Source organism: Passer domesticus, chromosome 5, assembly GCF_036417665.1.
Source record: "Passer domesticus isolate bPasDom1 chromosome 5, bPasDom1.hap1, whole genome shotgun sequence".
Taxonomy (NCBI): domain Eukaryota; kingdom Metazoa; phylum Chordata; class Aves; order Passeriformes; family Passeridae; genus Passer; species Passer domesticus.
In genome coordinates this window covers 48439690-48467581 of record NC_087478.1, presented here as the reverse complement: position 1 = coordinate 48467581, position 27892 = coordinate 48439690, and the positions used below count along the sequence as shown (strand labels likewise).

The window sequence follows — 27892 nt, the reverse complement described above, 5'->3', positions numbered from 1 at the left end:
ACAGGCGGTGAGGGCGGCACAAAAGGGGCTGCTGCAGCCCTGCCCGCTGCTGCCGGCGGGGCTCGGCTCGCCGCGGCTCCGCAGCGCAGCGCATCCTTTCCCGCGGCCGGGAGGAGCTGCCGGGCCGCTCCGCGGCGGAGAAGGAGAAGGCGGAGGAAGGCGGCGGGGGGCTGCGGGCTCCGGGCTCGCCTCTCGCCTCGCCGCGGCCGGCGCCGAGCCATGCCGGGGGGCGGCGGGCGGGCTGGGGGCGAGCGGCAGCCTCGCCCCGCCGGGGGCCCGGCGGGCACCGACACTGCGCCGGCCGGGGGTGAGTGAGCGAGCGGGCAGCGGGGCTGGGGCGGCGGGCAGAGCACGGCCCGGGGGAGCCGCCCCGGGGCTGCGGGCAGCGGCGGCGGGACCTCCATCGGTCCGTCCCCCCCCGCCGCCGCTGTCGCCACCTGCAAGTTGTGCCTCGGCCCGGGGGTGCGGCGTCATCCCCTGCGAGCGCTGCCGGAGAGGCTTCCCCCACCGAGCCCCCACCTTCGCGCTCCTTATTTATTTATATTAGTGCTATTTTTTTATTCTCTCTCTCCCCCCCTCCCCACCCCCCCATAATCCCGGCATCCCCTGCTAGGGAGCATCGGCTGTGGGGAGGAGGGCGGTGATGCTGCCAGCCCCCTGCCCGCAGCGGAGGGCTCGCCGGGGATGGAGGCACCCTCCCTCCGGCCGGGGCACTGCAGCCAAGGCCCATCTGCTGCCCGGGCTCGGCTTGCGAGGAGGGCACGGGCTGGGGATGCGTGCCAAGCCTGCAGCAAGCGAGAAGGAGTAACAGGAGTGCGTGCGTGGGAGGGAAAACATCCATACAAATAAACGTGTACCGTCCAGCGTCCCCGGTGCCCTGCTGTGTCTCCATGTCAGATGGCTGCAGTGCCCCTCTTCGGGGCTGGCCGCAGAGGGACGCGGGCACCCCAGTTCTCCCCGCTGGTGCGGGGCCCTGGGTTGTTTGTGGGCTGGAAGGGCTCTATGTCCTACCGGAGTGACACAGGCTGCTGTACCTCAGCCCTTGCGAGAGTTTTGCTCCCTGGGCGAGCGTGACAAGGTTGATGGGGTGCACGGCATCTGCTGCAGCTCTGGAGTTCCTCAGGCAGCTCAGTGAGGGAGGGAGCGTGGCGCGGGATGGAGAGAGGCTTCTCTCAGTGCCTCAGCTCGTGGTTTTCCTTCGGGGATTTCCACATGCTGTGTTTCCTCGAGCCGCGCCTGGGTCGCACGGGAACCCCGCCTATTTCCCAGAAATTATGCTGGGGTCTTGCTATTCTCCTTTGCACCCTAGGGCAGAACGTCGGGTCAGGAGCGTGCCTGCCCTGTCTCCAGAGCATAGTGTGAGTGTGCTGAGCACATCTCCTCCTGTAGAACAAGCCCAGTTAATCCCAAATCTCTCTTCTTGAGTGGGAAGTTCAAGCCTGTGAACACACTCTATGGCATCCCTGCTAACAAATATGATTTGAGTCACCAGGAACCCCCAAGCCTGTGCAAACTGAATTTCAAATTCCTGCATATTCTTGCCCCTGTGTCCCTCACCTTGGCAGGGTGTGAGTCAGCAGGAACTTTTCAAGTTCCTTCCCCAAAGGGTGTCTCTTGTGCTCTGTGTGTCCCTGCTGCAGCAGTGGTGTTTAAGTCCAGCTGGCACCTGTGATTTAGGAAGCACTTGCAAGTTGGTGTTGCTGCAGCCTGGCTGCTGCCAACTTCTCAGAGAAGGGCAGAAATCAAGCAGGATGTACCATCTTTGCTTGACCCTCAGACAGTGGAGAGACATCTCTGAAGGGAGGAAGAACTGTGGGTGTCCCTACACTCCAGCAAACCTCCAGCTTCTAAAGCCGCCCTAAACACAGCTCTAGCACTTTGTTTCAGCCCCAGTAGAGCTGGGAACATGTCCTCCAAGCTAGAGTGGGAGAGGAGCAGTCCTTTGAGCTATTCCTCGGGAGGGAGTCTCCAGCCTGCCTGTAGCACTATAAGACAAGCACTGAATGAAAGCTATTGCAAACTGCAGAAGAGGAGTGAAGCTGTGCCTCTTCCACTGTGTGTCATAAAAGTCCCTCAAAGATTTACAGCTCCTCTGCACTCTCCGGTGATTTTAGAGTAGGGGTAAGAAATCCACTGCAAGTTACAGCATTCCTCCCTCGAGGACTCAGTTATACCTACATGGCTTGTTTATTAATGCCCTGGATATGGCAGTTATAGCCTTAGGAGAAGGGATGGACTCAGGCTAGCTGCAGGTGTGTTTTCTCGCCCAGTTCCTAATTTGGTGGCACAACTGCTGCTTTTTGTCTAGTATACTATTGGTGCTAGATGCTGCTGTGGCTCACCTTCATTGGAGGTGCTCTCCACACTCTTGTTTCCAAAGTTGTTTTGGTGGCTGAGCTGCCTGCCTGCTTTCCTCCCTCCCTGAAAATGCTGGTAAGATTGGAAAAAAGTTGCCCATTTGGCACACAGGGGTTGTCTTGGCAAGGAGGTCAAGAAGAGCAGGTGGAAAATAGTGTTCTTGCAGGAATGTTAGCTTCAGTAGATGCTCACAGCTATGAACTCACCAGGAGCACTTGTGCCCAACGTGACACAGGGATAGCTGGTCTGGAGGCTTGCTGGGGCTGCATGGTGAGCACAGAGCCCGCTGAACCTTGGCCAGGCGCATGACAGACACAGACACACTCGGTGTGTTTGCCTGAGGAGCGTACCTGTGAGGTTTGTGTACTTGTGGGCTTCCTGTGTGCCTTGTGTTTACCTTTCTCCTCCTTCTCCCACGCACATCTGGCTAAGTGCAGTGTGACACTGGGGCTTGCCAGATTGGTGTAACACGCTTACTGCATGCCTTTGAGGGATGCTTGTGTGACACATGTGGGTGGCTGCTTGCTGGGTGCGTGTGGCAATGCACACGGGTCCTGCTGGATGCACTTATCATGGAACACAGGCACTTTTGCTGATTTTTATGGCTGCAATAAATGTAGGGCATGTAAGCAGCCATGGGTATGGCAATTATTCAGGGCAGTTCACATAGATGTTGTTGTGCACGTTCAGTACGTGAAGGGCACCTTAGGCTAGACAAGTTTCCCTCTGTCCCTCCCTTGCTTTGACCTGTCAGCAAGCAGAGATAAACCCTGTCTTGTGGAAGGGTTTATAGCTGAGTTTTCAGCTTGCTGTGTCTGAGCTTCCTTGTCTCTTGAGAACAGAATCTTTAAGGTGCACCTGCTATCACAAAGGGACCCCCCTACACCCCCCAGCCTCTGTGCTGGATCATAAAGGTGGAGGAAGGAAGTGGGGAGTTTGGTGATGGACAGATGGGCCAAGCTGGGCCAGCATTCGTTCCTAACGGCCGATTAGGTTTTAGGTGGGGTTAGTTGCTCTAAAATGAGCCCTTTGTACATTGTTGGATCTGTGACCCAATCAGTGGGATGTAGCTGGAGGAGGTGGTGCTAACGAAGACTGGTACAGCTGTCAGTAACTCTGTCAGAGAGGAGGGCGTACTGACTGGCACAAGAGATGCCTTCATGACTCTAGGTCAGTGGAGGTGCCTCAAAGGGCTGGTTCATGTTACCAGCCCTGACTACAGAAGCAGAAAAGTGTGGGTAGTTGTGCCCACGTGTTTTCTGCTACTGTCACCCATCAGTTCTGTACAAAAGGTCAGGCTGCACTTCACTAGCACAAAATGCCATCAGGACACTACAGTGAAACATTACAGTGCGATCTGAAATTTGGGGAAGGTAGGCATGTGGGGCAGTGCAATCTAGGGAGGTGTGGGGAGAGTCTTAGGAGTGCCTGCTGTTCCAAATTGTGAATGTTCTTGGAAAGGTGGTGACATATCTGCAGTGCACACGTGAACCGTGCTGTCGAGTCAGTGATGCAGGCTGGCCTTGAGGAGCTGTGACAGAGCGGCGTGGAGGGTGCCAAGCCTGGCATTGTGGGCAGTTCTGGGTTGGGTTTGGGGTGCTTTGATAGCATTAGGTGAGTCCTTGCATTTCTTGCAAGGACTGGGCTGTGCCACAGCAGCAGTGCTGGGTGGGATGCCAGGACCAGCTGCTTGTGCCAGGGGCTAGGGCAGAGTTGCTGTCACAGAGCTGGTGAGTTCCCCCTTCTCTGGGGGAAGGTGAAGAGAGATGCTGTGTGCTGGAGCAGTGGTGTAGGATTTACAAAAGCACTCTATGCCTGCATCCCTGTGGAATAAACTCCAGCTGCATATCTGAGGAAGGCAGAAACATGATTTGTTTACCTTTTTTTGACTTCTTTGTGTTCCTTGGCATACAGACCCTTTACTTTCCGAATCTCTTCCTGAAGTACAACAGGTACCTCCTGCTCTCCAGACCTCTGAACACCTGTAGCAGGGTGGGTGTATTTTTGTGCTCAGAAATTTGCTCAGTAGAGCTGATTGGTGAAAGGGAGTGCAGCACTGCACTTTGAGGTTTCATCAGGCAGGCTGAAGGGACCTGGCTGCCTTATGAACGGTGAGGGCTTGTTCTAGAGTTGTGATTTTGCAAGTGATCATTACCTGTTTCAGAACAGCAAGAGTTATGTGGTCTGCTCACTGCTGAGGCCTTGGCCTTTTGTACCAAGATAACCCCCCTAGCTGAACAGGCAGCTTGATGACCTCAGCTAAGATTCCTTGTTTTCCCACCAAGGGGAGTGCCCAGGTCTGTATCGAAATAGGCTTTTTCCAAAACATCAGCTGTGGCTGTGGGGTATGGCCACACTGAGCATTGCCAGAAGTCTTTTTCAGCCTGTAATGCTCAAATTACAAGCAAGAGGAGAGGTGAATGTGGCTGACCGGAAGAGAGAAAAGCAGAGGGGGCTTCTCCTATTTCTGGGGATCATCTCTGTCTTGCATTTTGACAGAATTTCTCTCCAAGGACCTTGAAGCAACCTATTAAGCTTCTTTTAATTAGGTAAGCCCTTACCCAGAGTAGACAAGTCTCTTGTATTTCCCACACAGGGAAACTGAGGCATGGAGCAAGGCTGTGCTGTGCCCAGTGGCAAACACAGGGTTTGTCAGGAGAGCAGCAACCAACGTGCCATGCTTCCTGTACTTGCTTTGCTGCTGGCAGTCTTGGAAATCCTGGGGAGCAGCTGGGTGTGGGTGCTGAGCCAGAGGTTATCGATAGCTTTCTAGTCATCACTTGGGTTCTGCAGCCCTTTTCACCATAGATATCACCTCCTTGATCTGCTGCCTAATCTATAATCCCAGCTCCCTGCTGCCTTTCCCTCAGAGAATCGTTCTCCCCTTGCTGTGTAAATCTGTACAGGTTGGGCTGGGGTTAGCGGGCAGACTCAAACTCCGTGCTCCCTTCAAGGCTTTGGGGTAATTTTTATCTTGGGGTAGCACTGCATGTCTCTTGCATGAAGGCAAAGCTGTGGCAGGCAGGTTTGGAGCATGGCTGAGAGACTGATGCAAATCAGCCCCGCTGCACAGCGGCTCGCAGCTGTGACACCTGCGAGCTGAGCACAGGTATCCCCTGGCTTGGCACGCAGATACGGAACGGGACAGAAATTTCTGGGACACAGCATGGCCAGGAGTCGTGAAAGGGAGTCTTTCTCCTAGATGCTGAGCCCTTTAAGAAGGAGAAGGTAGGCTAGAGCCCTGAGATTTTAAGCTGGTTGTGCTGAGGCTGAAGAAAGGGCTACGGTAGTGCTGTCAGTTCTTGCTTCCTCTAACATAAACACTTCTAGCTGGGCAGCAGGGAATGGAGACCTGTGCAGGCTGAGCATGTTGGGCACGGACAGATCTTGGAGGCTGCAGCAGCTAGGAAAGGTAGGGTTTGGAAGAAGGATTTGGCTGTAGGGGCTGACAGTGCGTGGTGCTCACTGCGCGTGAGGAAGCTGTGTTTTTGTGGAGCTTGTGGCGTGAGGGCTGGCTCTGAGGCAGAGCGAAGGGCAGGGTAAATGAGGAGAGCAGTGCCCTGGAGTGATCAGTGTGAGCTGCACTCTGTTGCTTAATGACCCCATTTCCAAGGGGAACTTTGGAAGCCCTGATATTCAGGGAAGCAGGATCTCCCGAAGGCAGCGGATTGGGGCAGCAGAATTGACCGCATTTCTGCTTTCAGCTCGGCCTTCCTTTTATGTTATTTGTGTTAGCAAAACTCTTCTTTCTTTACCACTCCAGAGTTTGGTTTTTTGGTTCCCTTTTCTCCTTCTCACCTGCCCCAGCAGTCCTTTCTTCCCTGCCTCACTGTGCCAGTGCTGTCCAGCTGCAGCTTTTGCCAGCTAATCCGATCCATGGAGACCTACTGAGCAGCCTTGCTTGAGGGGGACACGATTTTCTACGTTTGCTCCTGGGGCCATGTGAGGTCTCTGGAGAAGAAGTGGATTAAAGGAGCTGCTGTTCCCCCATCAGCCCTGTGTCCCCAAATACCTCCTCTTGTGCTGCTGCTTGGTGCAGGCCCGGCTGTGAGCAAGTGGCCAGGGTGCTCTCAGTTGTGTGCTATTGGCACAAGGCCTCTGTGGCCTCAGAATCCCTATCCAGCAGCAACTTCTGGAGGAAGGGTTGACCACACCTGCATTCAGCTTGGCCGGGGGTAGGATGGGATTGCTTTTGCATAATTTAGCAGTCTCTTGAATTATTTATAGTGCAGTTGTGCTCTGGAACAGAGTCTTCTCGCTTCCCGTGAGCACTGGGGGGGAGGGAAGGGGAGTTTGTCAGGCATCCAGAGTCTATCACTTAGTGATGAGGAAGTGCTGTGGGCTTCCTTTCTGCCTGTGTTTGTTTGCATATGGCTTTGTGCAGCTGAACTGCCCTGAAAATGCAATTCTGGTTTCTGTATCATTCAGGTGTGTGATACTGCTGAGCATTTCTGTGGCTTGGGATTGTGCAAGAGGTTCCTGAGTTCAGAGCCTTGTCTTTGCAGTAAAGAGACTGTGTTGAGCTGGAGACAGTGAATCTGCTGCTTGGATTTGGTCCCTCACTCAATTACAGTGCTGGAATCTTCTGGACTGTTCTCTAAAATATTTAGATGCTTGAAAGCATTTTTCTTCTTTCAAAGGGCCATCTTGTCTTGCCAAAGTGTTTTTTAGATTTGTCGTGACACGGTCCATTGGACTTTGCACAAGATCATCAGTACCTCAGCACTGGGTAGAGCAGGTGGTTGAGTAGCAAACTGTGCAGCTGAAATTCCCATCACTTCTCAGTGATTAAACTCTGAAGAGAAGCTGACTGGGGCAGTTTGTTACAGGCTCTTGCAGCAGCGGGACATCATGAAGGTGAGCTGGGTAGCCCAGCTATGGATGAGCTTAATGCCCTTTGTCCCTCTGCCTCACTGTGGCAGGTTGCTGCACCACATAGGTGGGCTCTCCTGCTTCTGCCCTGCTTGTCCTGTTGACTTCAACGTGACCACAGCTCCCCTCCTGCACTGCACGTCCTTCTTGTTCATAAACGATTTTCATAATGTGCTTACACATAAATTCTGTCTTTCTCCTTCCTTCCTTTTTGACCTGTTTGTGGCAGCTGATTTCTCAGAAACACAGTTCAATATAAATGTTTGTGTTACTGAAGACCTGAAAGGGGAGGAAGAGGGCTGAGGGTGGAGAAAGAAACTGTAATCAAGTGATAGTGGTAGTAAACTGCTCTGTCGTCTGTTGTACAGTTGAGCAGAAATGCTCAGCTTCCCTGTTTTTGTTTGCATGGTGTTCTCTTGTGGCTTTTGCATTTGGGGCAAAGTTGGACAGGTAGTCACTGTATGTTCCTTGGACAAGCTGTGCTGCCCCATCTTGCCCTGGCCTGGTTCTTGGTCTCATCAGCCTGAAAAGAACCCATTCTTTCATCAGATGGTTTTACCTTTTGTCAGGGGCGTCACCAGCTGGCTAAAACCAAAATTCCTCCTCATCTTTCTTAAGAAATAAGGCAACCTAAAGGAAGAATGTGAAGACAAGTGATCCCCAAATCTGTGTGATGTCCAGGATGGCATTTGGTTTTGCTGATGAAGACAAACTTTCTCCTTCTTTCCCCGTAGACCTGTTCCTAGTTCTTTCTGCTTGGATTAATCTGGAGATCAGGGTACTGCTTTGCTTAGTGAAAGGGAATGTTTGTGCTGGAGTAGTAAGCATATTGTTGAGACCCAGGCCTGTTGCAATGCCTGTAAACAAGGTCCAGTTGTCTGTGGGAGGCAGAAGAGAGATTTATGTGACCCTGAGTTAAGTGCATTAGGAAGCTTTTGATTTCATTCTGGGAAGCTGCCCCTTTTCGTGGTACCATATGCCTGTTATCGGCACAGAGCTGCGACTGCAGAATTGATTCGTGGGGATTTAATCCAAGGGGCTGCAATGCTGCAGTCAGAAGGATAACATAAGCAGGAGGTTGTCTCTGCAAGCCAGAGCCCCTGAGCTCTTGCCCTTTGTCCAGCCCAGAGGTGAGAGTCTGGGCTGACTTATTCCTGCCTCGGGGCAAGGCACTGAAGAGCTCTCTGCCTATCAGCCCTTTCTTTCCGAAAATAATAACAAAGTGAAGTGGCAGCGGGGGATCCAGGCAGCACTGTGTCGAGGTCTTGCCTAAGTCTTGAAAGAGGAAATGAGGAACAAAGGCAGAAGAGACAAATAAATAAGGGTCTGTTCGTGGTCCAAGAAAAATTCCCATGGGCTTGTGTAACATTCTCGGGAATATGTGACACTCCCTGGGCTGGAGTTAGTTTTGAGAAATGAAACGAAAGAGGGGGGAAAAAGGCGAGAGAGTGAGCAGCGGGGGTTGGGGAAGGGGAGGAGAGAAGGAGGGAGAGACATCCTAGAGAAACCTCTCTGCATGGAGTCAGGTTTCTGCGTTTGTTCCTGGTGAAGAGGGGTTAATGCTCTTTGCATGGGATTGGCTGGTCACCAGACATTCAGAGTAGAGGGGGATCCGGGGGCTGCCAAGCAGGACCCCTGTGGCCTGAAAAGGAGGGGAGGAGGGGAAGGAAGAGGCTCTTCCAAACAGTAATAGATCGGCTACTGTGGGAAAGTGAGCACACTGCCAAACCCCAAGTAGTTGGTGATGGATGGGGGAGGAAGGAGGGTGGGGATGGAGGGCCAGCTCTTCTCCTGGCCACTAGGATCTTGCTGCTATTCCGTGGCCTCTCTTTATTTATTGTCTTCCTGGCGTTTAATTATTCTGCTCCTTGATCCATCTTGGAGAGCCTTTATCCTGGGCATGCACAAACAACTGCCACCCGCTTCAAAAATAGCCGGAGTTAATGTGGTTTCTCCTGCCTGCGTGGGTCTGTGCGCTTCACCCATCACCATGGCATCAAGTGTTTCTTGCCTCTTTCCTCTTTTAAGTGCCTTGCTCTGGGCTCACAGGGCACACACTTCACCTTCCTCTGGGCTCTTCAACCTGCATCTCCCTGTTGCTTGGGCTGTCACACCGTCCCTGCTTTGCTTTGCACAGGGTTTGTGTGCCTGATCTGGTGCGTCTGCCACGTGCTCTTCACCCATGGACCTGCAGGTCTGAGGGTAATCTGGACTGTTCATCTTGGAGCTGACCTCAGGATTTGTGGCTTGTACTCTACTTGCCTGACCTGCATGGAGTGCCTGCCAGGATCTGCACTGAAAGCAGTTGCCTGCTGCTCCTGGGTCTTCCACTTCCTTCCTTGAGATGTGCTCCTTCTGTGATGCTGCTGGGAAGTCAGTGAGCTCATGGTGGTTGAATGGGGGCCTTGTTGGAGATTTGGTTAGATGAACAGCACTTACAGTTCTGTAATTTTGAGTGTCTGAGGATGTATCTACATCTATGTGTTTTGATCAGAAATGAACTGGTGAAATAATGCAGAAAGTTTCTGCTGGTCATCTGCTTGTTCCCATGCCTAGGCGTTTTCTTCAAGTTTATTTTTAACCCAGTTAGATCTGCTGCTGGTATGGCTGTAAAAGCAGACTTTCATGTGATTGACAACTTGAATTCATGCAACTGACAACTGAGGGATGGGTAAGCTGCGATGGTGGTGAGTGAAGGGGGAGAACCTCTGGCACAAAAGCCTGTGTTGTCACATGCCTCACTTGAAGTCTCTGAAAGCATGATTTGGTTCTGACCTGTCCCTCTTTGCAAGGCACCAAAACTAGCAGGGAGACCTTGCATACTTGTTTGATTACCCCGTGGTCTGTCTGAAGACATAAATAGCTTTTTTGTGTAGTGTTGTCCCTTTTCCCTTTCCTGTTCCTCATGATGGAGTATCCCTTCCCTGTAAGACAGCAGAAGACCTAGCCAGCTCTGTTTTGCTCTGGCTGCTGTGCAGTTGCAGCAGTGAGCAGCAGCAGCCCCGTGTTTGTCTGGGAGAAGGGCCTGGCATCCTGGGGGAGTGCAGTGAGCAGTGCCTCGGCTCGCCCTCTCATGTGCAGAGAGGCCCAGCCTTGGAGCCAAGTGGTGACGTGAGCTCCCAGGCCATCACAGCAGACCTTGTGGAAGCAGATGTTTTGAGGAGGCAGTAAGCAGGGCTGAGGAAGAGTCCTTCCAGGATATCAGGCTTAAGTGGGGGAGAGAGGTGCTGCTTCTTCTGCAGCGGAGAGAGCGCTGAGACTAGTGACAATAAGAAATTGAAGGTGCAGCTTCTGAGAACCTCTGAAGGATTAGAGTGTGCAGAAGTATTTCTGAAGCAGTGGAAATTCCTATGGTGAGACTGGATTTAGCTGGAGAGAGAAGATTAGCTACAAGGGAGCCCAGCATATCTGAAGGATACTGAGAAGAATATTTGATTGATTCCAGTGGAGTTGGAAATCCAGCTTAGTTTCCTTTAGCATGCAGTACTGCACCCTTGTGACGTCCAAGCACTTCTTGGATAAAATTAAATTGGTGTCTTGTAGGCCATTACTGGATTTCACTAGAGTTTTCTAGTCTTTTCTGAGATCTTCTTTTAAATTGGGGGTTGGTGAATTATATAATTATGCTGCTATTAGTAATATGGTAGCTACAGTAAGAACAGTCTGTTTAAGTGGAGGGTTTTATAATGGACTCTGAAGGTGTTCAGATGTTGGTCTGTTCTGCTGGCTTCTGGAAGACCAGTCTTGAGACAAATCCTTCTCCAGGTCCCATGTGTTCTTTGTGGAGGGTTAAGAGCTGCTTTGTCCCACAAGGTGCATCTGCCTTGCTGTGACTGGAGATGTAGCATCTGAAATAACCAAGGCTTAGTCCACTGAAGGGCAGGACAAGACGCTTGAGAGAACAGCTGAAACAATGAAGGTCCATGGGAAGTGTGGATTCTGAACATACTGTGCTTGCAGAGGTGAGCAAATACAGCACTTAAAAAGCTGGAGGCTTTGTGTTCCATCCATCTTAGTTTCTGTGTGCAGAAGGTAGTAGCTGCTGGTGTGGAGCACTTGGGTCTCCTAGAGGAATGCATAAAAGAGATACTTGGTTGGTTTGTTTTTTGACTGTAGACGCTGCAGGTTTGTTGAGACTTTAGCAAGGTCTTGCACACAGTCTGAAGGCTTGTGGTTGACGTGTACATCATGTGCCTGCCTTCCTGGGGAATGGGAAGGCAATGCCTTTCTTTGTTCTGTGCTGTCACCCTTCCCTGGCCAACCTCAAACCTTAGTTTTGTGTAGATTCACCCTTTAGCTATCTATTTTCCTCAGTCTGGTTTTCTTTCTGACTTATCTGCCTTATTAGTGGTGGGTGGATGGCAGCTCTGGGAGGCAAATGGGAGTCATTTAAGTGGTTACCTTACCACTCTTCTGACCTGTCTGCAGAAATGGAGGGAAGGTGCTTAGGACAGAGCCTTGCTGTCCCTCAGCCTGACCTTGCCTGGAGGGTGCCCGTGCTGGATGGCTCGATCCAGCTGTTTGGGCTGGCACCAAGTCAGTGACACCTTGTGGTCAGTTGCCTCGAGGCTGCAAAGGAAACACAGGGTGTGAGGTAGTGCTGTTTTGCATTAGGGCTGTGGGCAGCAGCTCTTGATGAAGGACACAGAAGAATGTTTTATTCTGTCCTTGGAACTTGCAGGGAAGCTGATACGGACCTGCTTACATTGAAACCACCTTGTGCTGTGGCTGCCAGAGCTTCTTGCTGATGTCCTTGTAGCTTGCAGTCCCTGAAAACACCGTGGCATCCTTCATGTGAGAGATGCTGAGCCCTAGCTAACTTCTGGTACATCCTGTTTCTCTCAGATTTTCCTGCGATGTAGGATAATCTTCTTTTCCTACCCTTAAGCATAGTGCAGTCCTGCTGTGCCTGAGCTTGTTTTAATTGTTGACAAATACTAAGTTGTATGGTTTCTTCTTCTCTGGATGGTTGCAGGACAAAAGTAACTTGAGATTTTTAGAGTTTATAGAGGTACTGTGGCTCTGATGCCTGCTTGGTCCTATGCTTGAGGATGGCAAGTAGACCCAGTACTCCAGAAATGTGGAGCCTGTTCCATTTGTCTCTAGCTGGAGCAGAGAGAGTTGGGCCCTCTGTGTGGAGTGGGGGGTGGAAGTCATACTGAGTTTTTAATCTGCCATGTGGAAAGTGATTCTAATTTGAATTGCTGCTTTGTGTTGAAGTGTCTGAGTGATCTGCAAATATGTTACTACATGGGTGTTATCCCATAACTTTAGGCAGAGGAGATGAGCATTATGGATCAGGGGAAAACCAGGAGCTTCTGCTCTGACTTGTTCTCCTCAGCTGCGTTTTCCCTGTAACCATGGGAGAGGTCTAAGGAGTCTTGAGTCCCATGCCCTAACAAGATGGGGTAACAAGCCTATATCCAGCAGCCTGTTGTGTGGCCTCTTGCCAGTGTTCTCCAGAAGAGAACATTGGGGCTGGTGAACTGCCAGCTCTTATCGGTGCATATCTTTCTCTCTGGATTCTTGAGAAATAACTATATTATTTCAGGATGGTATAAATCAACTGGTCACTAAAATGGTAACAGGTGCCTGGGGACAACTCATGTGCATAACACTTCTAGCTTTTCTCATTTTTTGAAAGCACTTGCCCTGCATGGTAGAGACAGAACTTCAAGCCAGGAAATACCAAAGGGATCCCTTACAAAAAGAAGCTTTCAGCTTGTCTCTCCAGGACTGTGTGTTGCTGAAGCAGTCTATAACTGTGCACTCCCTAAAGAGCTGACTGTCCATACTACTTCACGCTTTTTCTTCTACTTGAACATTAAAGCTCTTCGTGCTGCTGACAGCAACTTGATCATTCTCCCAGAGATCAAGTTGACTTTTTTCCCCCCTTCCTCAGTCAACATTGTCAGAAGGGAAATACCTCTTGCTATTTTCTGTGTTCCTGGTCACTGATGGCTGCTTTGTGTTGGAGCAGCCAGGCTCTTCTGTGACAAACTGAGATATCTCCCTGACTGGTGCCTCCTTTCTCATTTCCACCACATGCAAATGTTTTGGATGGGTAGGGTGGGGAATCCTCCCTTGCTGGCCTTTGTCTCCAACCAGCTTCCATCAGACGTGTCTTTCACTGCAGGGCTGATCACAGGATATGGGAAGGGATACGTGATTGATGGTATTTAGTGTCTTGGCTCACCCAAGGGTGCATGAGTGTTCTCCACTCCCTGGCAGAAGAATCCCTGGCATGTGAGAATGAAGGTGGTTCCCAGAGAAGAGATTTTGAAAAGGACACACCTTGCTTCTTTGCTTCCCCTCTTCCAGGAGGGGTTAGGAAATGGGTTTATGTTCCCACTCCCTACAAAACCAACTGAGCAGTGAAAATTGCCTCCTGGGCCGTGGAGCAGCAGAGGGTGCTGCAGGGCCAGCTGGCTTGGCAGAGCAGCTGGGGAGGGCTGTGCACACCAGCCTTGCCCAGAGTTTGTTGTGCCCGTGGCTGAAGAGCTGCAGAGCCACATACTGAGTCTGACAGATACTGATGTGTGCTAATGTCAAGTGAGGAAAATATGCTTTGCTTCCTAAAACCATGCATCCTGCTATGTTGACATGGCGTGCTACATCTCAGAAAGCAGAGCAGTTTGTTGAATGTCAAGAGTTATGGCTTTTTGTCTGGGAATTTACTGTGGCATGCAGAGCATCACAGCCATCTGAGAAGGTGATGTGCCTTGTGTGATTCCTTCAGCACTTGCCTTCAGCCCTGGGCTGGCCCAGAGGAAGCTGGCTGCCCTGCATTTGTGCATCCTGTAGGAACTAGAGTGAAACCAGCATTACCTGGCAGTCATTGGGATTGCTGTGTTGGAGCAGGTCAGCTGTTCATCTTGCCCCGGTTTCAGCATCTGAGGGAGCAGCCTGATGTCTGGAAGTAATGCCTTGGAGAGGTCACAGGACACCTGACTGGAGAAAGCTGTACTCATTTACCAGTGAGGGACACTTTCTATTGACAGTCACTGCTAATTTAGTGGGGGTTTGGCTTCCTTGTGCTCTTCTTTTCCCCACACTGCAAGACAGACTAAAGACTGTGATGTGCAAGGAAAAGGCACTGAATATTCCTCTACTTTACAAGTGATCTTGCTGCTTCTGCAAGACATTAACAGAGCCTCAAGAAAAAAACCGATCATGGATAGAAAGAGATGCTCATGGTGTTTTCTGCTGCCCCTTGTTTTGCCCCCATGATGAAAGCTTGACAGCAAGCCCCAAGATGATCTTTTATGGCTTTTAACAGAAGAATAGCCAGCCCCTTACTGGCTGGGCCACTACCAAGGTGATGTCCAGAGCCAGCACCCTGCCCTGCCGCTGACTTATGTTGTGGCAAAGTATATCAAAACCCCTACTAAACATTAACCAATAGAATCGAGCTCTCTTTCCTTTTTCCTTGTTTATTTTTCTTTCAATTTTTTCCCCTCCCATGGCCATGCTGTAACTATTCCACCAGCTTCAGGCTTGCAGTCCTTCAGTCAGAGCTTAATCTGGGACTCCTTGCCCTGCCGCCTGAGCACTGGGGACAATGTCAGTGGATGGTGACTTCCACTAAAAATGTGACTTCCAGGTGTCCAGAAACGCTTTGCTGGGCTGTAAGGTACAACTGTGGACAGCCCCTCTACCAAAGTCCATGTCGGAGCCATCCGTGGAAAGCCAGATAGGTTTTCCTTTGGGCAGTTGCCATCTGTCTAAATGCTTTATGGCTTTTCACTTCAGTATTGAATTGTCCTCAAGTTACTCAGTAAACACACTTCGCTGTATTTTACCTAATGGCCTCTGAAGTGGCGGGAGCTGGTTGGGTTCTTCTTCCCTCTGCCCCCACACCTGCCCACGTGCGGGGCAGCTCCCCCATGACCCCCGGGGGCAGGGACTGCCTCCAGTGAAGGCGTTGCTGGCACCACTGCGAGCCAGGTGGAACCTTTATAACCAATGGTGCTGCTCAGGAACTTTGGATCTGGCAGGGAGACGGCGCCAGGGAGAGAACCACCAGAATGGAGCATGTGGAGGGGGTGAAGTGGTACGTGTCACATGTGTGGGGATCTCTGTCTCTTTGTCTGTCACTGCAGGAAGGGTGTCATGCTCCAGGACAGCCTCTGCCTTGAAAACTACTTTTGGATGACCTTTCACCCATGCCCACTTCTGCCCCAACTTGCCTTTCCCTAGACAGCAAGTGGTGAACACCTTTTCTACTTTTCCTTGGTGAAGCACTATGTGAGATTAGTTTTTTCTTTCTTTTTTTTTTCCCCTTTGGTCCTTTTTCTGAATTGTAGTCTTCAGTCACTTCTCTGCTTGACAGCAGCTCTATGTTGTCTGGCTGGGCTGGAGGAGGGGAGGAGGTGGAGGGGAGGATGAAGGCAATGTTGCATGTTGTTTGGAGGGAAGGGCTCTGCACCGCTGGCTTCTTCCTGGCCTGACGTGGATCCATCATGATGGCACAGTATTACCAGCAGAGACAGCTAGGCATTTATTTTTGTCACCTTGATCCAGATGTAGAAAAACCTCAGCATCTGGTCCACAGAAAGTGAAAAGCAAATGGCAACACATGGAGATACAGAGGACTTGGGAATCACAGGTGGGAGAAGAGTAAATGGGACAGGATCTTAATTTTATTTTTGTTTTCCTGTCCTCCATGTGAACTTGGGTAGTATTTCCTAAGAACAAAGGTGTTTTTTTAGGGTGTGTGTTGTACAAACACTGTAAAGATCTGTAGAGTGTAGGCTGCCTCTGGCAGTCTGACTAATGATCTCAGTCCTTTAAAACTGCCTCTCTTGCACTGGTCATGTTTCAGCCGTGCCCCCCCAACTCTCTCACCCTTCCTGCTCTTTTCATTTTCTCCCAACCCTCTGGTGATACACCTCTGAGGAGGTTTACATTCATTTAATTTCCATCGGTGAATAGGGGCAAATCTGCCAAGTGCGGTGAGTTCACTAGATCATGAATTCCTGTTATTCTGGATTTCCTGTCTTTCTACCCCATTGCCAGTGCCTTTCTTGTCTTTGTGGATTTATGAGACTGATCTAGCAGCGGTTCAGCTTGCTGTAACCCAGCTGAAGCAAAAGGCCCACTGAAGATGGCAGGGGGTCGGGGTGTAGTTCTTGCAGTCAAGTCTCTAAAGGTGCATGCTGAATTTGGACCAGCATTCCTGCCTTCCCCAACCTGTTTTTCTAACAATGGTAAACTTTCTGCACCTCAGTGACTATTGAATGTGACTTTCCTTTTCGTGGCTCTTCCACAGGATGAAGATGAGACGCCATAAACTCTTTCTGACTCTCTGCATGGCTGGTCTCTGCCTCATCTCCTTCTTGCACTTCCTCAAGGCCCTTTCCTATGTCACCTTCCCCAGGGAGCTGGCTTCGCTTAGTCCCAACCTCGTCTCCAGCTTCTTCTGGAACAATGCCCCCGTCACGCCTCAGGTCAGCCCTGAGCCAGGGGGTGCAGAGTTCCTCCGCACACCCCTGTACTCCCACTCCCCCTTGCTCCAGCCCCTGTCTCCCAGCAGAGCCAGCGAAGAGCTGCACAAGGTTGAGTTCGTGCTGCCAGAAGACTCAACGGAATACTTTGTCCGTACCAAAGCCGGTGGTGTTTGCTTTAAGCCAGGCACCAAGGTGTTGGAGAAGCCACCCGTGGGAGGCCGGCAGGAGGAGCGAGCGGATGGCGCAGCCTCGGGGCGGCCGGCTCGGAAGCCGCTGAGCGCCAGCGGAGCCAAGCGGCGCAAGTGGGTGGAATGCGTGTGTCTGCCGGGCTGGCACGGCCCCAGCTGTGGGGTGCCCACCGTGGTCCAGTACTCCAACCTGCCCACCAAGGACCGCCTCGTGCCGCGGGAGATCCCGCGGCGGGTAATCAATGCCATCAACGTCAACCACGAGTTTGACCTGCTGGATGTCCGCTTCCATGAGCTGGGAGACGTGGTGGATGCTTTCGTGGTGTGCGAGTCCAACTTCACGGCCTACGGAGAGCCGCGGCCCCTCAAGTTCCGCGAGATGCTCCTCAACGGCTCCTTTGACTACATCCGCCACAAGGTGCTCTACGTTTTCCTGGACCACTTCCCCCCCGGTGGCCGCCAGGACGGCTGGATTGCTGACGACTACCTGCGTACCTTCCTCACCCGGGATGGCATCTCCCGCCTCCGCAACCTGCGCCCGGACGACGTCTTCATCATCGATGACGCTGATGAGATCCCGGCCCGCGATGGCGTGCTCTTCCTCAAGCTCTACGACGGCTGGACAGAGCCCTTCGCCTTTCACATGCGCAAGTCGCTCTATGGCTTCTTCTGGAAGCAGCCAGGCACCTTGGAGGTGGTCTCAGGCTGCACCATGGGGATGCTCCAGGCCGTCTATGCTACCGACGGGATACGTTTGCGGCGCCGTGAGTACTACACCATGCCTGGGTTTCGGCAGTATGAGAACAGCACAGGACACATCCTGGTGCAGTGGTCGCTGGGCAGCCCCCTCCACTTTGCTGGCTGGCACTGCTCCTGGTGTTTCACCCCTGAGGGGATCTACTTCAAACTGGTGTCAGCCCAGAACGGGGACTTTCCCCGCTGGGGTGACTACGAGGATAAACGAGACCTCAATTATATCCGGGAGCTGATCCGGACTGGTGGCTGGTTTGATGGTACTATGCAGGAGTATCCCCCTGCTGACCCCAAGGAGCAGATGTATGCTCCCAAGTACCTGCTCAAGAACTACCAGCGGTTCCGCTACCTGTTGGAGAACCCCTACCGAAAGGCAGAGGGTGCTGGGTGAGGCCACCGAGGCCCAGGCTTGGGTGGGAAATCAGAACTTCACCACAAAGGGAAAGAGTCGGGTGTTTTCGTCTGTTCTTGTTCTTCTTTTGTTTCCTTTGTTTACAGGCAGGGTGGGCTGTTTTTCTGAGGTCTCTGCCCTCCCTCACTTCCTGTTCTTCTTCCCTTCATCCCAGGGTGATGCCTGGGAACCCAAATTCCTCAGTCACATGAAGGGAGACCTGGACAGGAGGAAGAGAGATGTTGAGGACTTGCTCTGTAGTAGCATAAAGATTTCCTTGCATCTTCTGAGCCTCTCCTGCTGGCTGCAGAGAATCTCTGCAGCCAGCTGGCAGATTTTTCCTCTGGGGGAGGCTGAGAGGATCCCATGGGGAGAGAGGGCAGCTGTTCCCATCCACCCTCATCCTTTGTGGATTGGAGCAAGCATAGATGCAAGCCTGGGCTATTCAGTGAGCGCGTGAGTCAGCAGGCACAAACTCTTGTGAGTGGTTGTGTGTGCAGATGTGTGTCACTGGCATTTTTTGGATGAGTGAATGTGCAAAAGCATCTCGGTATGCTTTTTTTTTTTTTTTTTTTGAATACTGCTATATTCAAAGGGTATTCTGGGGAAGGGAAATCCTTTGCTTCCAAGCTGTCCTTCTCAAGATGCAGCCCTTTGCACAGGCTTAATGCATTCTGTCCTGGGCTGAATCTTGCCCCAGTACTCTACCAGTCCTGGAGCAGACAGATAGGAAGCAGAGGAGAAAGCTGGGTTTGAGGGGTTTTTCTGCTCATTTTTCCCCCTGCCCCCACAACACTGCATGGACTTGTCCTACAAAGCCAAAGCATCTTCCCTGCAGAACATGCTTCTGTTGGGGCTGGGATAAGCTGTGGGGGCTCAGTCAGAAGGTGGGAGTGTACGTTTGCAAGTGCATGGTTGCCTGTGTGCATGAGTGCTCACATGCATGGGTTTGGTGTGCACCTGGGTGTTTATTACCAGTACTGGGGGGGAGGAGGACATAGTGGGGCTTGGCTGAGTGTGCTTGCAGGAAATGGTGGGATCCAGAAGCTGTGATCTCAGTGTTGGCATGATGATTTCTTGGGCAATTCATAGGAGAGGAGCAGGGATAGCATTGGCTCTGCATAGCAGTGGTACACCTGTGGGACTGTTGCACACCTCTCTGGCTGCCTCTAGAGCCCCACAGGCTGTGCCAGTAGCAGGGCTGCTGCTTACATCTGCTGGTTACTCCTTCTTACCATGGGGTAATAAAAGGGAGAAGAGGAAGGGTGGAATTCTGATTGTTGTGGGCAAACAAAGCCTGTTGATGCACAGGATCCATCTGTCTGCCCTTAGGGTGTGAGGGGACTCATGAAGAAACAAGCCATGGGCCAATTCTTCCTGGGGCCAAGAGGCTGTTTGGGGACCACAGTGCAGCCCAGAGCATGTGCAGCCCACACCTGCACCCTGGGCATGCAGACAACACCATGGAGAGGAAAAGAGGCTTAAGAGTGTGCTAGCTGCAGCTGGTTGGGCTGGTGTCTGCTCAGGCATGGGCAGTGAGGATCTGGCCTGCTGTTGTATTGGATTGTTCAGCTCACTGAAGAGGCAGAATCTTGTCTCCACCCTTACCACCACCCTTCCTTAGCAGATGGCTTGACATGGTGCCCAGAGCCTGGGTCGTAGTGGGCAGAGGGTGAAAATCGTAATCAACTTGCTCTCTTAGCCTTGCAGTGGAAAGGCTGACTCACATTCCAAGCAGAAATAGTGAAGAAGGATAATTAGGAAGGCGTTGGCACAAAGAAGTGTGGCCCTTCTGGCCAGCTGTGCTAAAGCAGGAGGGTTTTCATTGCCCTTAACTCCATCAGGCTTCCATGGTCCTGTGGCACATGCCACCCTTGTGCTTCATTCCTACCAATGTCTCTCTCTTTTTTTCCTTCCTAGTCTCCTCTCTAGAGAAGAGAAAACTGTCAACAAAAACAGCTTGCTTGCTTAATAAGGCAGAGACTGGAATAAAAAGATGAATGTCTTTTTCTGATCAAATGGAGGTGCAGTTTAACTTGGCTCCTTCCACATGTTGTGTACCATAATGCCTTCTTAGAAGAACTGAAGGAACCTCTTTTGTGTTATTTTTGGTTTCTTTAAAATCCCTGTTCTCAGTTCTGTTGTGTCTTCCCCACAGGCAGAGAAGCCTCTTTGGGAACTGGGTGGACAGACAAACTTTGCTAGGAGAATGCTTTTCCCCCAAAGGGAAGCTGTGGCTTTTTTAAGTCCAGACTTATTGATGTAGCAGAAGGAACTCCTGTCACAGTCATGAGGTTCTGGTGCTGAGCAACTGTGTGGAGGTCTTACGTGTAGAGAGATGGTAGAGAAATGGGGTCCCAGCTGAGAAAGGAGGAGCCTGTATTGAGCAAGATGAAAGCCACATTACTGAGGATGCAGCACGGGGAGAAGATGCTTTCCCCAGGGACAGCTGGAGGAGAGCAGGTGTGTTAGCTCATGCAATTCAGCAGCAGCACAGTGTGGAAGGAAGAAGCCATTTCTCATTTTTACTCTGAGGGGGGAGCCTGAGGTCTGCTCTTGGACCTTTTGGCTTTGCTTTGTCTCAGTGATGATAACACAAGGTCAGTGCCAGGCTTTGCTGGAGGCAGAGGAGAAGGACCAGCCAGTCTTGCTTTGGCAGCACCGGAGCCCCACTTCAGCAGGAGCTGAAGTTCATGTGTGCTGAGGCTGCACCTCCTTATCTCCCACAGCGGGAGCAGCCTTTCCTCTGATATCAGCCCTTCCCATGCACAGCCATCCTTGGGGATTTTTAGTGCACAGCAGTCATGTTTTCAGTGTTGAGGTGCGGCCCTTGTCTCTTGGGAGTTTAATAAGCCCACAGCTTCAGTATCTGCTTCTCCCATTCCTGAACTGCAGCCTGTTGCTTTCTCTCCTCCATTATTTGCTCCACCATTCTCCTCTTCTCCCTCTGATTTGTGTCTTCCTTCTGCTCCCTTGGGGTGGAGAAGGTGTTGCTGGAAAAGGAATGCTGGGGCTCTTGTGCAGAACTCCTGCCCTGCCTGCCTCCTGGACTTACTCACTTCCTTATTCTTAGGAAATTAAATTGAAACCAGACTTGTGTTGTAGTGGGAGGAAGGGGCTTTACAGATGAAATGCATTCTTTATTGTTTCTCTTTCTCAAGAACTGTTTAAGCATTTTTTTGATTTAAGGCCAAACCAGTCGATGTTTGTCTAATTTGTCTGGCTAACCCTGTGTTTATTATCCTTAGGGAGCTAGAGTGCTTGTCATTAAAAATCTTCCTTCTTGTCCCTGGAGGGAACAGACTACTAAGCTGGCTTTCACATAGTGATTTTCCAAGGTGGTGGCTTGCCCTCTGCTCAGCTTTGCCTGTGCTGCCTGCTGGGACCTCTGCAGCCAGCTCGGTGTGGGACAGCCACCCCTCCAGGCAGCTGCCACAAGAGGGAAGTCAAAAGTATGTGCATGTGTGAGGTGGTGAGAGAGGCAAAACAGGAGGCAGGTTGTGTCAGATCCTTGTTTCCCAGTGCTGGACCCTGAGGTGAGCACTGAAGCTCCTTCATCTCATCTGAACCAGGTTCTGAGATTTGAGAAGGGAAAGACCTAGAACCTTGTGCTGACACTGGGCTGGAACTACCAGAGCCTGCTGTCTGTGGGTTGTTGCAGCCCATGGGGCAGTGGGCAGTGAATCCTGCTGTCTGTCTTGGACCAAACTGTCCAGTGGATGGAGGGAATGCATCACCAGCCTTTTCCTGCAGCCCTCTTCAGCCTTGTGCTTTTTCGTCCTCAAAACCTTTTTTACCTTCAAACTGGTAAAAAGTGGGGCCAGGAAATAGGTGAAGTGTGTGGCATACCCAAGCCTCGCACGTCTTTCTGTCTGTCTTTGTGCTTCCCACCTAGAAAGAGATTGTGTGCCTGTGCATGGCTTTGGGCTGGAGAATGCCTCTTCCCCTTTGCCCCGAGGGAAAGGAAGGACATGGGCTTTGGTGCCCCTGCAGCAGGTGAGCTTGCTGAAGCAGAGGGACTAGGGCAGGTTAGACCTATTTGCCCGTCTGGGGGTAATGCCACACCCAAGTGACAAAAGACACGGTGAGTTTGTGCCTGTGGTTGGTATGGAGGATGACATGCTCAAGCCCACTCTTGCTGTTGCTTTCTTTGATCCCTGTGTCCTGCTGAGGTGTTGTGGTTGTGCTGCCCAGGCCAACCTACTCTGTGTCTCTGTGACATGTAAACAAGGAAACCGAGCTGGCATGGAGGGAGAGTGTCAGAGCAGAATGGGTGTTCATTCCCCTCTGCCTGCCCTGCTGTTTCCTTGTGGGGTGGTGTCTGTTCCCTCCTCGGTGTCCCGGGGCTGTGTCCCTGTGTCCCAGCTCCTGCTGGCAATCCCTGTGGCTGCTATGCCTCTGCACTGTGAAGATGCGTGTCCAGGGTCGCTCCTGGTTCCATTGGTGAACACTGGTGGTGAAGAGGGAGGGACAGCTTGTCCTCCCTTCACTGACCTCTGACCTCGGTGAGAAAGGAGGGAAGTGAGTGGGAGAATGGATCCTGTACCCCTCCATCGTTGTGTTCTCTCTACCCTCCCTAATCCCCTCCTTTCTGATTTCTGAGATATTGGACAAACTCACTCCTGTTATGGAAAGGGAAGGGGGAGCTGGAGGGTAAGGGGGTGGCAGGAGGGGCTCAGATCCAGCATTGAGAAAGAAGAACTGTTTCTAATGCAATACACTGACATTTTAAAGCTTTGGGCACTACAGGTAATGGATTAAGAAGGGATCTGAAATACTCTAAGAATTCAAACAGCTGTTTTTTCCTGCCTGTGTGGATGATGATGCAGTATCATCCTGGAAGTGGTCCAGCAGCCCTTCTGAGCCTGGGGTCCACCTGGACCTGCTGCTGGTGTTGCTCCTGGAGGGGCTCCAGGACATCCTGCTTTGGAAAAAGAATGTGTGGACTTGCCAAAAACTAAAAAGAAAAAATAAGAGCATCTGCAAAGCTCCTTTCAACTCTGTAATTTATAAACAGCAAGTAATAATGAACTTTTTGTAAGGATAAATCAAATGTACATTCTGAAATCATTTTCTCTGTAAATGGTTGGATTTCATTTCACCCTTAAAGGGATGCTTAAAAGGAGGAGATAATAATAAAAAATTAAAAAAATTTACAAAGTATGAAAAGAAACCAAGATGTGTGTAACAGCTTTTATTTCTGATTGCCTGGCCAAGGGGGCTGCTTGGAAAATGGAGGGAGGGAGCTTCCTATCTTGGCAGAACACTGTTCCCAAGAAGGGAGATGGAAGGGGAACCTAGCTGGTCTGGGGACTGATTCCTGATTTTGAAGGCCCCTGTCAGAGCTAATCTGCTCTTTAGGTGAGTATGAACATGTGAAGGCACATGAGGGGGGAACGATGGCTGCTACGTGGCTCTCAGAAGAGCTAGTGGATGTGGGAACCAGCAGCATCTCATAAAATAGTCCCTTGACACCATCTTTGCTCCTTTGGATGCATCCATTTTTCCAAGTAAAGCCATGGAAACCCCAGAGCCCCAAATTAAACCTCCCTGCTGCAGAAATGCCTCTCTGGTGGCTGACTTTTGGCATGGTGCATGAGAGAACATGACCTCCTTGTTTTGGTTTATTTTTAAACCTGTCTGCTGTAGTTTTGGCTGTCCCCATTACTTGGTATCAAAGCCTGGTCCTGCTCTGAATCCTCCTAACCATCTGCCCACTGCAGTGCTTTTGGCAATGGCCTTTTGCAAGCTCATGTGCCACCTACAGCTATTTAATTTTTTACCTTTTAAAGTGTCTTATGCTTCAGGTTCATTCCTGATTCCATTTAGAGATAGTGACTGTAAGCATCATAGGTTATTTTCCTCATAATTATTAGCTCCAGTGCCTTGCCTCATCTTTCTTTCATCCATACCAGTCTAATGTTCTCAATTCTCCTTTTGTGGAAGGGTGTCATCAAACTAGAGGCTTGTGTTGTGCATTGCTGAATGCAATTCTCCTGCTTCCATCTCTGGAACAAAGGGCGTGAAAGAAACCTGCCACTCACAATTAGCAATTAAAATTTTCTATTTAGAATTTTCAGCATTCTTAGTGATCACTGTATTTTTGTGCCTGAACAGGGGATAATCTAAAAATAGTTGATGGCCAGCATGCTTGAAATTTCAATTTTTCAAGAGGGGAAGTATAAGTCTGTAAGCACAGACCAATGGCACCGTAGTGAGACAGTTTAAGAAATGAGAGTTGACTAGGTGAAAGGTTCTCCCCCATTATTTTTCTTGCCTGTAACACAAAATCTTTACTGACATTTATATTATTTTAAAAAGTAACATAAGTGGCATTTATTTTGTTTCTTGTGAGGTTTTAAAAGACTTTTTTCCCTGGAAAGCATGAGCTGCTGCTGCAGGAGGGGTTTACTCTTGGAGAGACCAGTCTGGGGTGGAGAGTTTCATTTGCAGGAGCAGAGGGGAGCACATGGCCCCAGCACAAGCCTCATTTACCATGTCAGAGGGTCCCTCAACACAAGTGCAGCATGCATCCCAGGTATGGATACAGAGCCTTAAGCACCATATGGAATCAGGAGCCTGCAAGCCATCTGATGCCAAGCAATCCTGCGTGTTTTGCAGAATTTCAGTAGCCCAGCAGGTGTTAGATGGGGTGATGCATCCTGGAGGAGCTCTGGCGTGACCTGCCTGGAAGTCAGTGGTTTCTCCCAAGCTCTTGCTCTTTGTCATGGAAGTCTGGTGCTCATCCTGGGCATTGTGCAACACTGCTCGGTGGGGAGGCTGGGAGGGAACCTCTGCCTCTGGCTCACTGAGGGGCTGGCTCCAGCTGATTCCTTATTGATGCCTATCAGGCTAGCTGATAAAGGGAACTGATGTGCTGCTTCCAAACACCAGGGTGCTTGGAAACAAAGTGACTTCATTATAAACTTAAGGCACCTTTCAGAAAGCTGGAAGGGGGATTCCAGACCCCATTTTGCCAGCTGTTTGTTTGTGTTGCTGGGATACATTTGTTCCCTGTGTAAGGACACGTTTTAATGTGCAGGGACAGTTAATTTTCAAGTATTAATCCAATTGTACATTATGCTTCTAAATCTTGCAGCTTTAGCGGCTCAGCTGGGGAAGCAGTGAGGTCTCAGCTGGCTGGCAGGCAGCCCGTGGAGCAGCCAGGGAGAGTCACCCCAGCCCTGGAGAGCATCACCAGCAAATGGCTTCATGCTCACGTGCCCTCAGCTGCAGGCACTGGCTGTCCTGCTTTCCAGAGCACTGCCACGGAGAGGATTTGGCCACGGCCATGGCAGAGGGAGGCATCTTCTGCTTCCTGGCAGTGGCCTGTGTTCCTGAGGCTCCTGGGCACGCTGAAGGCAAACCTTCACTGGGGAGTGAGCTTCGCAGGGCTTTGCTCTCTCACTGCAAAACTGTCCCACCTAGAGGAGGGGCTCCAGATCACTGAAGTGAGAAGCTGACATAAGGAATATAACCCATGGATGCTTGGCTGAGGAGCCTGGCTTGGGGCCAGGCTGCTGCAAGCTCTGCCTTTGAAGCTGCAGCAGGGACAAGCATATCAGCAAAAAGGTAAAGGATCAGCTCTCTTCAGCTAATGTTTGGGACATTACTGTAAGCATCTCTGAGATCCCCAGACTTGAACCTTTACTTGGAACGAAGGAGCATCTGGCAATCCCAACATTTTCAGCATTTCTGTGTGTGCTTATTTTTTTAAGCAAAGTGAGAAGTGAAAATAGTCCTTACTGTCTTTTAAAATATATTACAGCCATGTAAGAATACAAATCTTTCAAGGCCATATCTCTCCTCACCCTGCCAAATGAAACACAGTATAAAACTCCATTGTTTTACTCTTGTGTTTCCTGTGCCTTATGGCTTGAACAATGGATCCTCTTGGCTGAAGTCCATCCCAGTAACGATTTAATTTGGGAACACACTTCACCTTTCTAAAAATAAGGAAAACTGAGAAGAAGAGCAAATAATCTGTGCTGAATAAAGATCTAAAATGACTTCTCCAGGATCTGAAATTAAAGAAAATGTTATCCAAGGAATGCATAAAATAAAATAACATAAGCCTGCCTCTATGCAGCAAACTCTTTCCTGGCATTTTAGCCCTGTTCTACAGTCTGGACTTTTTCCAAAGAGAGAGAGCAACAAATCATCAGTTATATATATATATATTTTTTCCCCCCTCAGACACTTACTGAGAACCAGGCATACACACAAAAATAAAAGAATGTAGAAAACATCTACCCACTTTTTTTTTGCTTCACAGTGTTTTTAAAGCTTTTGTCTCAAACTGTTACCTAGAAGTGAATGTCAGACCATGGCAAAACCAAAACCAGGTAAATGGGACAAAAATAAATCTAAGGGCCTGTGACTTACTGGGGCAAGGTGTGCAATTGGTGCCTTTGGTTAGAAAAAGAAGAGAAGCAGCAGGATACAACAGCCATGTCCTTCTCAGGCTGTCTGTATGTACATGGGACCAAACCATACCTGATGCTGGAGTCCAGGATACCCTTACACAAACCAAAATCCCACATTCATGCCGAGAGAGCCTCATCCCAGCACACAGCAGGTGAAAGAGCACAAGAAAGCCTGAGGTCAGCATGTGCAGCTCAGCTCAGGCAGGTGGTACACCAGCTGCAAGCCCTCTGCTCTCTGCTGACACTTCCCCTGCAGAAAACAGGGGCTGTCGTAGGGATGCAGGATTGCAAGGACAACAGCACTCACAAAAGCAGGGTCTCTGAATGGCTCTGTAAACCTCCTGCAGCATGCAGCTGGTGCCAAGGGAAAAATGGGGTGGGCAAGGCTGGGGGATGGAATCTTACCAGTCAGGGAATAATGAGAAAAGTCCCCCACAAACCCAGCCATGGAGAAATCTGTTTGAAGAAACAAGTCGTGCTGAGAGTGAAGGTGGGCACAGGCCAATTGTAAAAGTACTACAGAAGCAATTTCAATGTGTTAGGTAATAAAACTGAGCTGCTTCAGTGACTGTCAGTGCAGCCCCTCACGGGGACAGCAGCTCTGCTTCACACAGGAGACCACTCGCTGCTGGCAGTGTTTGCAGCCCCCTGCACTGCAGGGATGGAAGTCTGGGGGTCTGTAAAGCCCCACTTCAGCTGCAGCGAGGCTGGGACCTTCCCCTTTTTCCCCCTGTCAAAAACACACCCTGAGCATGGCTTCCCAGATGAGATATTTACTGTCCCTACTAAAATGTGGCTCTCAGCTCTAAATCAGGAATGCTCCTTGAAAGGCAGCTGTGTCCCAGTGGTCTCTCTTCCCTCACCACCTGTCTTCCCACATGAACTCAACATCAAAGCTGCTGGGGCTCCAGGGAATCAAGCCACGTGTGCCACCCTTGGGCCTCCGCCCCTCCTGGCTTGTCACATCTGGAGAGCAGGATCTCAAATGCCATTGATCCTTGCGACTGCGCAAGAAAAGTAAAGAGACAGAGCTGCAGCTAAAGAGAGAGCTGTTGAACGGGGCTGGGACTGCCAAAAGGCCTCCTACAAGGTCCATTTACTAGAAGATACTAAAGATATTAAGCCCACGCTCAGATACCATTGGTGGGTCACTATCCATCTTCCCCCTTGCATTTTAGAACTGCTTTCTGGCTCCTCCAAGAGACCAGCCTGCTGCTTTGAAGCACAGTTTGTTCCCCATCCCTCCAAGATGCCATTTGCAGCTGTGAGGCTCACATTCACCTCCCTGCTGACCAGGGAGGGTTTGCTGGCTGGGGACAGGCAGCACAGGGATGTCTGCCTGGCTGGGAATGGTCCTGCCCTTGCAGAATGGGTGGTGGGAAGCCCTGGACATGGCACTTGGCTCTCAGGAGCAGAGGCTGCAAGCCGGGCTCAGGGGCAGCCATTTGCTCTTTT

General features: G+C 50.7%; 1 protein-coding gene across 5 annotated transcripts; it reads left to right on the top strand.

The window, feature by feature from the left end:
* On the top strand, positions 1-23188 carry MGAT3 (beta-1,4-mannosyl-glycoprotein 4-beta-N-acetylglucosaminyltransferase). Of its 5 annotated transcripts, none has more exons than XM_064420191.1 (2): positions 1-307; positions 16502-23188. In XM_064420191.1, exon 2 carries the CDS (start codon positions 16503-16505, stop codon positions 18009-18011), a length of 1509 nt encoding a protein of 502 aa, XP_064276261.1. In that variant the 5' UTR covers positions 1-307; position 16502; the 3' UTR covers positions 18012-23188. The 5 variants fall into 5 exon arrangements, with proteins under 5 accessions (XP_064276261.1, XP_064276263.1, XP_064276264.1 ...); XM_064420193.1 differs by lacking the exon at positions 1-307 and adding an exon at positions 4042-4907; XM_064420194.1 differs by lacking the exon at positions 1-307 and adding an exon at positions 6355-6533.
* Positions 23189-27892: the final 4704 nt, after the last annotated feature.

Bases quoted from the DNA above. Each gene is read 5' to 3' on its own strand.
- MGAT3 (XM_064420190.1), top strand. From the start codon at position 15,258: ATGGAGCATGTGGAGGGGGTGAAGTG. The intron at 15,284-16,501 runs GTACGTGTCACA...GCTCTTCCACAG, and splicing joins CATGTGGAGGGGGTGAAGTG to GATGAAGATGAGACGCCATA.